Source organism: Diadema antillarum, unplaced genomic scaffold (assembly GCF_040938485.1).
Source record: "Diadema antillarum isolate AM-2024a unplaced genomic scaffold, OU_Dant_1.0 scf00000094, whole genome shotgun sequence".
In the NCBI taxonomy this organism is placed as follows: Eukaryota; Metazoa; Echinodermata; class Echinoidea; order Diadematoida; family Diadematidae; genus Diadema; species Diadema antillarum.
The window spans coordinates 287916-301783 of NW_027270983.1; the positions used below are offsets into that span (position 1 = coordinate 287916).

Genomic DNA, 13868 nt, shown 5'->3' on the forward strand with positions numbered 1-13868 from the left:
GTTCTTGATCATACATCTCAACCATGTACAATACAGTTCTACAATTCAAAAAATATATCCTGTTAAAACATTACAGAGTGTAAATACATTAAATGCTGTATTGTATACATTCCCTTTCTCTTATCACATAAACTTACATATTTTTACCACGTTTGCATATTGTATGAAGTTTTTATGCAAATCATCCCAATACATGAATATCTAAGATACAAATTCAAACATTAAAAGAAAAAATCAAATCATTGTAGTCCAAGAACCTCATACATGTGAGTGTACCATCGGAACACTTCTTTTCAGCAAGTTCTACACTTCTGTTAGTAGTTCTTGTTCACACAATCAAAATTGTTAAAGGGAATCCCGCTTTATATTAAAAGTGAAGTTGACAGGACTACTAATTCCTTCTCTACTTGACCAGCAGCTTGTTAGAAATACCAGTACTATGTCAGCGCCTACAGTAAAGATTTGCTAATACTAAGATGATCATTTACACATTTTAACCAAACAGATTAGCAAAAGATTCGGGGTAGTGAATGTTGCTGTGACACTTGACAGAATGTGACCCATTACATGTCAGTACATGTATGACAAAGACAAAGACAAAGACAAATGACAATCAATCACTGATGAAATGCAAACTCTGCATCTTAATGTAGCCGTGTGCAAATACATGTTATGATGTATGACACTTTCAGTAGGAGATACTGCATTGAAATGCTATATTCACTGCACACTCAATAAAACATGCAACCTGTTACGAGCAAATCATAAGTTTTGTACATGTACATGGGGCATCCTGGATTGGTGAAGCAAGGGTCCCTGAATCATGTATAATAGGGAGTGGAACAGTATTACAATGTACATTGTAGGGTCAAAAGACAGCACAATAGGGCGTACAGGGCTTTTCCATAGCACATGTCAGCAGAGCTAGTTAGGGGCTAACAATGTGATTTTGTTTTCTTCGAGTGGTTGTCAGCAAAAGGCTTCACTTTACGTTATCCCATCTATTACATTAGAACATGTTTTGAATGTTGTTTTTTTTTCTCACTAAAGAAAATGTAAATGAAATTGAGCCAACACTGTTGTTGGCTCATTATAACAAGATTCCAAAGTTGACAGGCTAGCTCCTGTAAGTGTATACATGTACTTACTGGTGTTTTTGAGTGACCCTTTTTCTTGTAATGACCCAACAGAGCAATATTCCAAACCCATTAAGCTACCGGTAAACCATACAATTATGTAATTCCTTTTTTTTTCAGTCTAGAAACAAACACAAAACAACCAATGACCCCCCCCCCCAACAAACAAACAAACAAACAAACAAACAAACAAACAAACAAACAAACAAACAAACAACAACAACAAAACAGCCAGTTTAAAGAATCTTATAATGAATAATGTAATAAACCACTGTCAACTGCTATATATCATTTATAAATGGAACCTTGTGGAAACATGCTACAGAGGGAATGTTTCTCTTTTAGGTGATCTATTACTATAATGATTATTGATATTAAAAATGGAAGGCACAATTGGTTTCACTTAATGATACAACCACTTGTATCATATAAGTTGATATTGCTATTGTCCTTCACACATTCATTTTTGATTGAATGTGCCTGCAAGCAAGATATGCTTGAAGCAAGATTGCACTCAGGAAGTGTCCTGTGTCTTGAAAGGGCTCCAACAGTTGTGCTCTATAACAAATCGGGCGTAGACGAACCAAGATAAGTCTTGAGGTCGCCAACTGTTGAGCGCACCAGCTTACATGGAATTGTCTTCCTGTTCAGTCGCTTGTAGGCAGCATAGCGATGGCATCCACCAAAGGAGTAATAGTAGTTACCACCCTGACGGCCAGTGATCCAAAGAACATCGATTGGTGGGACCTTGTGACGCTGGCTTGGATCCTGCAGTAGAACCAAATATATCGAGGATTCCCATCATTATCAATCATAGACCCCACATCAAAAGCTGAATACTTGACATACATTGTAATAATCAATACATTGGCTTAATAGGTATTGAAGCAAATTACGGTATCCATAAATGTTTGAGTTGACCGTCATTAATACATGAGGTCAATGTATTTTTCTTTGATAGACAACCTTGGAATTGGACATTCAGAAACTAGAACAGGTTCTAAAATACCATATTTTCACAAGAAAGTAATATTCCTCGGCCAGTTAATGAATAAATGATTTATGTAATTGCATCACAAGCTTTCCACTGGAGTCTACACAAACTGCAAATAAATTTCTTGGCATAAATAATATTTCTCTCGCAAATGACGTGGTTACATTGCTAAATTATACTAACTCAAATAGTGATTCATAATATGCGAATATTCATAAGTATGTATAAACCAATATGCAATACCAACAGGATGCTCTGAAATAATTACAGAGCATGCACTCCATTATAACAAACAATGCTACAACTAACATTTATAATCAAACTAAAATAGGAACACTTAAAATTCCCAACAGAACTTCAAACATTGCTTTAATATAGGTGTGAGGGAATGGACAAGATGCGCTCACAAGAAATTACACCGACACAGTGTAAATTTGTTGGTTCACGGCTCTGCTGGGTATATAGGCCAGGTTTATTTTTATTCCCAACAAAAGAGGGCAGAAGTGGCTCTATCAAGACCTGCTATAGTGTCAAAGACAAACAAAATATACATTGTTATAATGGTTTCAAATTAATGATTACACCACCATAAGAAAGATATTTCCACTTATATAGCCTAGTATATGATATCGCATTACACAGAATGTACTAACCTGTATCAAAATGAACATATCTCCCTTCTGAATAATCTTCTATCTTATTCTACTCACTATAGTATGCAACACATCTAAAACTACATTTCGTCGGTTGAGAATGATAAGGGCGTTAAGTGACCACAAAACCCATAGTGTTCGAGAAGACTTAAAGCCCTTCTCATTCTCAACAGACGATTTGTACCAAACATTCACAGAGCTAAGAAAACTACAGGGGTGGTATTCTGTAAGCGCGATCCTTATTTCGATCCTAGGAGCGCGCGTAGGACAGAAAATAGGATACCCTTAGGACAGGCAAAATCGGTATTCTGTAAGCCTGTCCTAAGCCTATCCTAGGACAGTCATTTATGAATAATGAATATTAATGAGGAAAGACAGGACACGCCCGGCGCAGTATCTATAAGCCAATCATCTGGCTAATTTTACGCAATGCGCGCCCAAGATCTACATTGCTCAAACATGCGCTTCACGCAGCTCTACTGTGTGAGGAGTTAAAATGTATTGTCAGTCTAATTTTACAGTTAAGAATACAATTTTGATTATCAAAGCTTTAGCACGCACTTAGCCCACCATAATAGATGTGACCTTACGAGTTCCATTAATTAGCATTTAAAGTTTTTGCAGAAATTAGCTCAAATTTTTAACTTTTGGAGGATGTTGGGGTAAACTGATGGGATATCATCACTGCATGCCAAACTTCGCCCTTAATTCAAAGTTATTATAAAATATATAAGATTTTCTTAAATAAATAGAAAGAATAATAGTAATAATAATAATAATAATAGATGCACTCACAGACACACACACACACACATGCGCTCACATTATTCTATTATGATCGATATGCTTGTAATAATAATGTCTTGCTTATATAGTTACTGTTTGTCCCACTTAAACCAAACCAATGTTCCACTTCTCCCAGAAAAAAAACAACAATGATAACACAAATATGAGACTTATAGGATAACAGCGTAGCAACCCATTATATGGCTAGCATCAAAACTATTTTGGTCCGATACATGTGAGCCCCATTCTAAATATCAGAAAGTTATTCGAGAAACTTCATCAAATCACAATTTTTGTCCCACTAAATTCACCCTGCTAGCTCTCCCCTATCTTTATGGTAGTATAGACTGACATGCAGGGCAATGATAACAGAATAAATAAAGGAGATTACTGATAGATTAAACAAAGATATAAACATGGACCTACTATAGCTCCATGATATCCTTGTGTACGGGTGCTGTTCGTTATTCCGAAGGTTCGCTATTCCGAAGGTTCGTTAATCTGAAACACACAAATTCTCCATACCGAGAGGTTCGTTAATCCGAAAATGAAAAAGGGTTCGTTAATCCGAATATTTGTGGCGTTATTTCGAAGGTTCGTTATTCCGAAGATTTGTTAATTCGAAAATGAAATTTGGAATAACGAACCTTCGGAATAACGAATCTTCGGACTGGAAGAGCCTTCGGAATAACGAACCTTCGGAATAACGAGCTGTAACCGTATAAACACGTAAGTTCACTACATTTTGAAAAAAAAAAAAATGTTAACGCATGCACATGGACTGTTAGGTCACCGGGTGGCGTATCTAGGGAAAACGGCGCTCGGGGCAAGCGTGAAAATTGCGCCCCTAATTTCTGAAAAAGTGTTCAACAACAACCCCATCCCGGTAGGGACTTTAAAAAAAAGTCCACATGATATGCTTTTTCGAGCACTTAAAAGGGGTCTTTTAAGGGTGATTTAAATGTAATAAATTTTGATGAATTTTGGCGAGCTTACAAAACATGGAATTCTTGTCATTTCTTGCTTATCAAATTTTACAATTCTAATCAAGATATAGTGACGGCCTTATATAGATCCCTTTGGAACGGATGAAATTGCAGCCGCTGCTCCGTGTAACATTTTGCCAGCTAAATAAAATGACATGCGTGAACACAATAGACATTGTCATTTTGTACGCGTCATCATCACGTTTTGTTCTTATCTCTTTTTATTTTGTAGTAAAATTTTACGAGCGAGCGCAGCGAGCGACTGCCGAAAATTTTTGTATTTCAGCTTACAAAACATGGAATTCTTATGTAAAACACAATAAACATTGTCATTTTGTCCGCGTCATCATCATGTTTTGTTTTTATCTTGTTTTACATGGTTTCCTGCCCCCCCCCTCTCCCTTCCCCCGTCCGAGCGAGTTTTTTTTTTCTTCTTCTTCTTCTTCTTCTTTTTCTTTCTTTTTCTTTTTCTTTTTCTTTTTTTCTTCTTCTTCGTTTTTTTTTTCGTTTTTCGTTTTTGGCGCCCCCAAGGAGTGGCGCCCGGGGCACGTGCCCCCATGCCCCCCCCCCTAGATACGCCACTGGTTGCGTCACACACTACGTACGTCTTCACAATAATGTGAGCGTATGGATCGTTGCGTTACTAGTACTTTACATGACCGGCGGAACCGTGGGGGCCGTGGGGGCTCAGGCCCCCACACTTTTTGTGCACCATACAAAGAAATACATAAGGTGTCATCACTTTGGGCCCCCAAAATTTTTTTAACCCGGAAGTACGTAAGTGGCACTAAATAGAAATAGATAGAGATCTTGAAGTGTGCGGAGCGCGGTAAGGTTATGTTTTTCCAATGTAGACTTTTTTTTTAATTCGCTTGTCAGCTGAAGAAACCCAGAAATGGAAAGGGTGAGAGGAGCTGAGGACCTTCTTTTATTTTTTTTTTCTTGTTACCTCATGAAACCCGGAAGTAGGCCCCCACGCTTTTAAAAACGTTCCGCCGGCCCTGCTTTATTCTTCACGCGACCTACAAGCACACTGCGTACGTTTCTTTTTCTTTGGTTACTAGATCTTCATAGCAACGACTTCGAGGGTCACGTAATGCGGGCGGCGAAGGTAGGCTACTTGCGCTGCGTCCGCATGACGTTTGGGCAGACGTTGAGCATGATAACAACAATAATGACAATAATAATAATGATAATAATAGTAATGATAATGATAATAACAATGATAATATTAATAATGATAATAATTATTATCATTATTACAACATTAATTATAATTATGATAATAACTTTTGTTGTTATTGTGTACATAATGTACTTTTTATTTATTTTATGCCGAATATAATGAAGTGTGAATTGAATTGAAAATGGCGAACAACAAACAAATAAACACATACCAGCTAGATAAAGAATACAATTGTTTCGAGCATTATAGACTGCAGTTTTAGAATCCTCAGTTTGAGAGGAACAGATAACTCTGTTATACGATTCATGTATTCATTTTCTTGTTCATGAACATACAAAATAAGAGACAGTGGGTCGTCAGTAAGCCTATATACGCAATAGCCCGGCATAATCGCCAGAGAAAGATTGCCTAGAGGCTATCCTTATTTTTGCTCCTAAACTTGATCCTACTTGTGCTTACAGAATACCACTTATCTTAAGATCTCATTAACATCTAATTACATCTAATTAACATATCAAGTTACGCCCCTATCCTAAGCTGGGAGAGAAATAAGGATCCCTGACGTCACTATCCTATTTCTCCTCCTACGCGCGGTGTTACAGAATACCAATCGCGTATTTAGGAGCGAGAGCTGTCCTAGGATCCTTACAGAATACCACCCCAGTAGTATGCACACACTGAGAATACTTGTAGTAGCATGGCTACTTACCTACAGGAATATAATACAGTACAGTGGAACAAGTTTCTTTCTGTCATGCTATATACAGGTTTCTTTACTTCAACTTTATATTACATTCAGAGAGTACAGTGTGCAGTGACAGATGAAAAGTTAGATAACTAACTAGAGAAAGAGAAGAAGAAGAAGAAGAAGAAGAAGAAGAAGAAGAAGAAGAAGGAGAAGAGAGAGAAAGGGGAGGGGGATAGAATGTACACTAGCATCCTACTAACAACTACCATGTACAATGTACTATAAAATGCATAAACTATTAGACTATTCTCCAGACCCTTGTTACTTATTGTGTCATGGTATCATCCCTAATACTTAATACATGCTCAATTCCTTGGTCACTCACTATCCTATGCCAGTGCAAAGAGAGAGAGGGGAAGGGAACACGATGGAGAGATAAGTGAGGAACAGAGGGAGAGAGAGAGAGAGAGAGAGAGAAAGAAAGGAAGAAAGAGAAGCACATCAATGACTATTAAAGTCTGCATACATCAAGACTACTACAATGTGGTGTATAGGACCCTATTCACACATACAGCATAATGTCATCCCATACAATAAGCAAGTGAGTGACAACACAAATTTCCACTATAATGTTTCAGACAATTCTTATACAACCCAGATAAGTCTGAACCATACAATGTATATTACAACTGGAACCAAAATACTAACAATCGATCGAAACATATCTCCATACTATTTGCAAGGGAACACTAGTGTATAACAAATGACACAGAGGAATTGTTAGGTAGCTGCTTCCAGCAAATACATGTACTTGTTAACCAACTCCTTAAATACACATTCGATATAAAAACTTAACCTGTTGTATCTCTTAACATGATGGCCGCATCTGTCCAAAGATTACCTGAGTTCTCTGGCACATCCCGACAGGAACAGTTAGTGATTCGGATAGTTGCTAAAATTGCTCAGACACAGCATCTCAGTATTACTGCTCTCCATGAAGTTGTAAATTATTAATGTAAAAGCAAATGGCAGAGGGGCATTCTTGCCCTCTTGATCACACAACTTACTGGTAGAGAAGTTAATGAGGGGGAAAGACAAAGCAGACAAAAGAGGAGGGGGGGGGGACCTAGGGTGGGGGTAGAGAGAAGGAAAGAGGAGGAGAGACAGAGAGAGAGAGAGAGGCAGGAAACTGAGGATGCTTTGTGAATGAGGCAACCCATATAATCTTAAGTCAAACACTAACTTCCTGTGTTATTCTTATTAAGTTTGATGCCTTAACAAAAGTCCTGTGGTACTCCCTGTCCTCCACAAACATGAACAAATTATCACAACTGGAGCACTTGAGTTGTACACCTTGCAGTGGCCAGTGTGGGTAAGGGGACAGCTCTTTGTCTCCTTAGTTTGATATGGCTGGTCATGTAAACTTCAGGGTCACAATAGATACATAGACATTGTTTGGCAATAAATTTCATGGTCACAATAGATGCATGGACATTGCTTGTCCCCTTCTTAATCCAATACCCACAGTGCATGTGTTGTAGGTATGGGTAAGGACTAAAATTTATCTCTACCTGTATTCCACATAGAGACCTACATATTGTATGAGTACAAGGGAGATATGTTATAGTGACTTATAAAAGTGACACCACATTTTGGGCATCTAATCAAAGTGCTATGGCTGAAATAAAATGAAATTATTTAGGTGAAAGTGCATTCCCTTACATTGGTACATGTAGATACATGCACCTGTTCCTAGAGGGGCTCCAAGTCCCAACTATACAAACCTGTATTGTTTCCATTAGTGACATCAATTTGGCATTATCCAGCACAGGTGGGATGGGTCGGACAATGACATCCAAGGGAACGTCGTACACCTCTTGAATGGATTCTGTGTGAATGCTGCCTTTATTCACTCCACTCTCCGAGTCACCATCCATGGTAAGTACGCTTTCTGAAGAACAAAGTGTTCGTTTCTGCAACTGAAAAATGTCTGATATACTCCAGGCGGGGCACACTTCCAGTTTGGGTTTCTTTATTCTAACTTTTGATTGAGCAGCTGACGGGCCAAGGGCATGAACTGTTCTCACACGCATGAAGTGAGCAGCTAACAAAATCGTCAAAGTAGGCCTAAACATCAGGAAGATGTAATAAGGTGGCTAATCAAACAAAATATTACTGTACTTTTTTTTTGTGTTAATGCAATAAATCAGATTTCAAGTCCATCAGTGTGAAAATTTCTGAATTTCACTGGTCATTTCACTGGAACCAGTCCACATCTGTTAAAAGTGCTACACAACACTTTGTCTTTTGAAACATTCTTCCTCTATAGACACACGTACACAATGACCGATGTTACTCTTTTTATTTTGAAAACCAATTCAATATTGCAAGGGATAGAACCAAAGCATTAATCCACAGCGGAAAATGTTTGTCTCAGCCACGTTGTTCTCTTGTAACGGTTAATTGGGGCTTTTTTTTTTTGTGGCTTTTACAGTAAAATCATGAGAGCTTAGATCTATATTGAATACATTCGGTCTAGACCTACTTGTAGTAGCTCACCATGCATATAACACGGTACTTTTATTACTAGTCATGCTAGTTGTAGTAATACACTAGATCTATTGTAATCTGCAGTTCGTCGTAGTACTACTACTAGTAGTACTGCACAGCGGAAACTGAGCGGTCCAACACGGTGCGGTGGCCGCGGGCGACGGCGAGGTTGCAGCTGTCTGCTCAGTGCTGCGGTAGAAATGACGAGGCGGCGGCGTCTGCTCTGCTGACAAGACAAGCGAGACGTTGCTGTTGGTTTTCTAGCACAGCATTGTCAAACATCCGTCGCATGGGTCGACTAGTCGCCGATTTGGAGAAGCAGTTAAAAGCGTCTCTGTGTGGACATCTAACGTTACACCTTTCAGATCTAGCGTGTTACAGTGAACTTACAGGATGTCCCTAGCTAGCAGCGAGCAGCCAGCCCCATTATCATGAGCCCAGTCTCCACAGTCTGGCTTGGTATTGCCTATCATGCATATCGCATACATATTGCATCACTTTCCCAGAATATTAACGCCCTCTAACGGCGAACGAAGTAGCAGGTTGCATGTGCCAAACTGGATCTACCTCTGATTCATTATGCATGTATTACATCGTGTATGGCCTCATTGCATAATACTTAGTAACCAGCCACGCACGCCGTCCTATTCGAATATAAGGGAGATAGATTACAATGTGTGTCTTTATGTTGGTAATTACCTTTCACAATCACTTCCTACAAAAAATGAACGACACATAATGACACGGGAATGAGTGGGGAATGAGTGTAAACAAATATTAGTACACAAAATCGATTAGCTAAAAATAAAAATTACTTGACTGGGAATGTCCGGGTACTAATCTGACATATCAATACTAGTAGGGCCTATACAGAAATTTTCATCATTTTTCATATCAGTTTGACTTGTCGGAAATAAGCTGAAAAGTAAAAGAATTGGCTTTCCAGGAGGATACAGTTTCATTTTCATACATGCAACTTTAATTTACGCATTTGCAGATATTTCTGGACGCTATTGACTTTTGTTTTATTTGTTTTATCTTTGGGGAAAATGCTGTTTCCTTTAATGAATATAGAAACAAACAAAGTAAACCGATATTGAATTAAAGTCCAGAATGAATCTTCAGATTGTTCAAAAGTAATGACATGTAATGCACCTGCAGAATATTCTTTTTGCATGTATCCATTCATAATCAACTGAAGGCCGATAGAGTAAACATCAGCCATGCAGTTATAGGCCTATTCAGCTCTTGAACTTCCTTGCATGCTTTAAAAAAAAATCCGATTGGTGAGTATGGAATTACTTTGTAAGATCTCGAAGCCTGCTGATAGCTCTTGCATATCATTCACTTCCATACAATGCTCTTGGGTTTTATCAATGTTAAATCAACTCATAGTCATCAGAATCAATCATGTGTATTTTCTATAATATCAGGCCCCTATCATTTTTTTTTCCAATTTGCATATTGATGAATAATATTTTGTGGTGATAATATGAAGGCGGGCCACCCGAAGGAGCACTATATACATCCTGTGCAACTAGTGTGCTAAGTCCTGGGGTCAGTGGAGGTTATAGTTCATTAAAGGAAACCAAAACCCCAAGAGCAATGTGAATTGAGTGAAAGCAGCAACATTAGTAGAACATTATCACGTGGAAGTTTGAGGAAAATCGGGCAATCGATGCAAAGGTATGAATTTTAAAAGTTTTAGAGTTGGAACCACTGGATAAGGAGACTACTTGAGTTTATGACATTATTGTGGACAACAATATAAAGAAAATATAAAGAGAATTCAACATGCTTTCACTTTTCTAGCGTAATGAAAGAGCACTTCACTAACTGCTTTCAGAAATCGGGGGGAATAATCATTACCCTTTATGTCAGTATCAAGTTGATGGAATGTGTAACTTTCATGAAAAAATTTATTTTTGTGGAATTATCATTATTTCCTTTATATTGTTGTCCACACACGACGTCATGAACTCTAGTAGTCTCCTTATCCAGTCATTACAACACCAAAACTTACAAATAATAACTTTCGCATCGATTTTTCGATTTTCCTCAAACTTTCACTGATAGATGTGTTCTACTAATGTTGCTGCTTTCACTCAATCCACATTGCTCTTAGGGTTTTGGTTTCCTTTAATTTGGCAGGAAGTTCGTGTGAGAAATCTGCAATGAAGAGTTGTAATGTGATGATTTGGCAGTCGTTTAGTTTTTGTAAATAAGATGGTTTTGCACCATGAATTTCAATTGGGAACTGATGTTTTGCTCCTTTCTCTTTTTCTTTTTCTTTTTGATACTCGAATTATAGTAAATAGTCCGGCTCACACCTCCCTGGTTTATTATATAGGTACACCAGGAGAGATGCGCAAACACTCCCTATAGTCATCACAACTGTCCCATTCACGCTTAACCCATGTTTGATGGCACCTCTCAGAAATGATTGAAGTATAGTATGTGAAATATTGGATCTGCCGCACAGGATAGGAAGACAATGATTGATTTAATTCACATTGCATAATGACCACCAACGCTCTCAGGAAGATTCCTTATATCTTTATGATCGTGATTACTTTTCGCCGTCCCTATCATAGTAGGAGTTCATAAGTTAAAAAGGGATAAAATCAGCTTTCCAAGAGTTTTCAGGTTTAAACACTTTCACAACATACAGCTCTGGTTTACACTATAAAGCTTGTCTTCAGTTGCACATATTTTCTGGACCTGACTAACTTTTGTTTCACTTGATAAAATAAATAAACAAACGAAATACAGCTGACGTTGTGTTTGAGGTCAAAATTAATCTCCGGATTGTTCGGAGAGATGGCATCATCTCCGCATAGTACTGACAGCTGATTTAATATTTATTGTCCAGTCATTAAACCTCTTTGGAAGAGGAGACGTCACGGCGACTGCCGTCGTGTGACTAGAAAGACCCCCCCCCCCCCAAAAAAAAAAGAATTGGTTTGCGCTGTCACTATATCCAGAAGGCGACTAAAGGGAGACGTCCAGAAGACGTCTCTAAATAAGGTGACAACTTATTCGTCGAAAGTTTATACTTCCAATGGACGTGTATAACAGTTGATCTGGATTAGAGGAATTATACTCGTCAATTATTTAAATAAAACAAAAAAAACAAAAAACAAAAAACAAGAATCCAGACCTAAACGGAGAATGTTTAAATAAAGGTGGCAAGTGACGAATTTCATTGTCATCAGGATAACCAACACAGGAAAATGACAACACAAACCTTCTTCACGCTTGAGGCTGTGTCTCGATCCATTCTTTTCCACATAGTCTCGTTTTATGCGGATGCTCAAAGTCCCAGCTCCACCACTGGATGAAAATGATCTAAAGCAAAAGAACTTTATTTGTTCTGGCCACCGAAATTATTTTGTATTAGGCAAAATCTGCAGACCTCTGTAGACCCTGTCTAAATCGTATCAAAACCATGCATGTGCAAAACGCGATGACTATATTTACAACGGAAAAGACAAAAAGACAAGCTGGATATAGCATAATTACTCAATTAGGAGAAAACGACAAGCTGGGACAATAACAGCAACAAGCCCAACAAGAAGAACAACAGCCTAACAGTATTAAGAAACTACTTATTTCATCATTGTTATATATGAAGAACAGTACAGGTCACGTGTCACGCACTGACACGTCTTCAGTGTATGCTGCGCCTGCGCAGTGCGAAATAAACCCAGCTTCGGAAAGGTACTTCTTGGCGTGCACGCCTGTTATTGAGTTCTCCAACTTTCCTCCTATTTCATACATAAGTATTAACGCGTACATAACAAAATTGGCGACGAGGATAAACTTCATCAGTCTGATTAGTTTGGTTATACTCTTGTCTACCAAAAATGGCAACTTTTGGTAGTATCGGCGAGTTTAACGACAAGGATGGCAGTTGGACTCAGTACGTGGAGCGCATGAGCCATTACTTTGCTGCGAACGACATCTCCGACGGGGGTAAGCAACGTTCGATACTTTTGAGTGTGTGCGGTGCGTCCATGTACAACCTCATATCAAGTCTCTGTGCACCATCAAAGCCAGGAGAATTATCGTACTCTGAGTTGGTTACCCTGGTAACTAATCATCGAGAACCGAAGCCCTCGGTGATAGTCCAGAGATTCAAATTCAACACCAGGGTGCAGAAAGAGAGGGAGTCTCTCGCAGAGTACTTGGCTGAACTGAAACGATTGGCCGATTATTGTGAGTTTGGCTCGATGCTCAAGGAGATGCTGCGAGATAGGATGGTGTGTGGTGTGCGAGATGAGCGGCTTCAAAGGAGGCTGTTGGCAGAGCCCGACCTGAATTACGACAAGGCAAAGAAACTCGCCCTCGCCATCGAAATCGCGGACAAAAACACGGCAGATTTACGTGGTTCTACCCAGTCTGGTGAGGGAACCGTAAACAAACTTGCAAACTCCCGTGGCCGATCGCAGAAACCCTTGGGTCAACGGACACCCCACCCTCTTACGCAACGCCCGAAATCCACACCTCGCTGTGGGTGGTGCGGTCAAGCCGCCCATAAACAACGCAGTGACTGCCCGGCGAAGGACGCAGAATGCTTCCAGTGTGGTAAGCGGGGACACTACTCGTCTGTGTGCCGAGCGCAGCCCAAATCGCACCAACCAGGGGGGACGCGAAACCGAAAGACAAAAGCAAGGGGCTCTCGAAATTATCAGCTCGAGGACGGAGGAGAGGAAGCGTATGGAATTTTCAACAAATCTTCCAGTCCAACGAAGTCTCCTCCGATAACAACCGCAGTACTGGTCAACGGACAGCAAGTCGGGATGCAAGTTGACACTGGTTCCTCTGTCAGCCTAATTAGCGAGGGAACTTGGAAAAAAACGTGGAACGCAAGTCAGAGACCAACCTTG

General features: G+C 39.2%; 1 protein-coding gene across 1 annotated transcript; it reads right to left on the minus strand.

Moving 5' to 3' along the window:
• Positions 1-1484: 1484 nt before the first annotated feature.
• LOC139718398 (sulfiredoxin-1-like) lies at positions 1485-8874 on the minus strand. Its single transcript, XM_071629870.1, has 2 exons — positions 8214-8874; positions 1485-1904 (listed from the first exon to the last, which is right to left on the minus strand). The coding sequence occupies exons 1-2, from the start codon at positions 8562-8564 to the stop codon at positions 1695-1697; spliced, it is 561 nt and encodes a 186-aa protein (XP_071485971.1). The 5' UTR covers positions 8565-8874; the 3' UTR covers positions 1485-1694.
• Positions 8875-13868: the final 4994 nt, after the last annotated feature.

Coding starts and splice junctions, on each gene's coding strand:
- LOC139718398 (XM_071629870.1), bottom strand. CDS start 8,564: ATGTTTAGGCCTACTTTGACGATTTTGTTAGCTGCTCACTTCATGCGT. Junction 1,905..8,213: donor CACTAATGGAAACAATACAG/GTTTGTATAGTT, acceptor GTTCTACTGCAG/GATCCAAGCCAGCGTCACAA.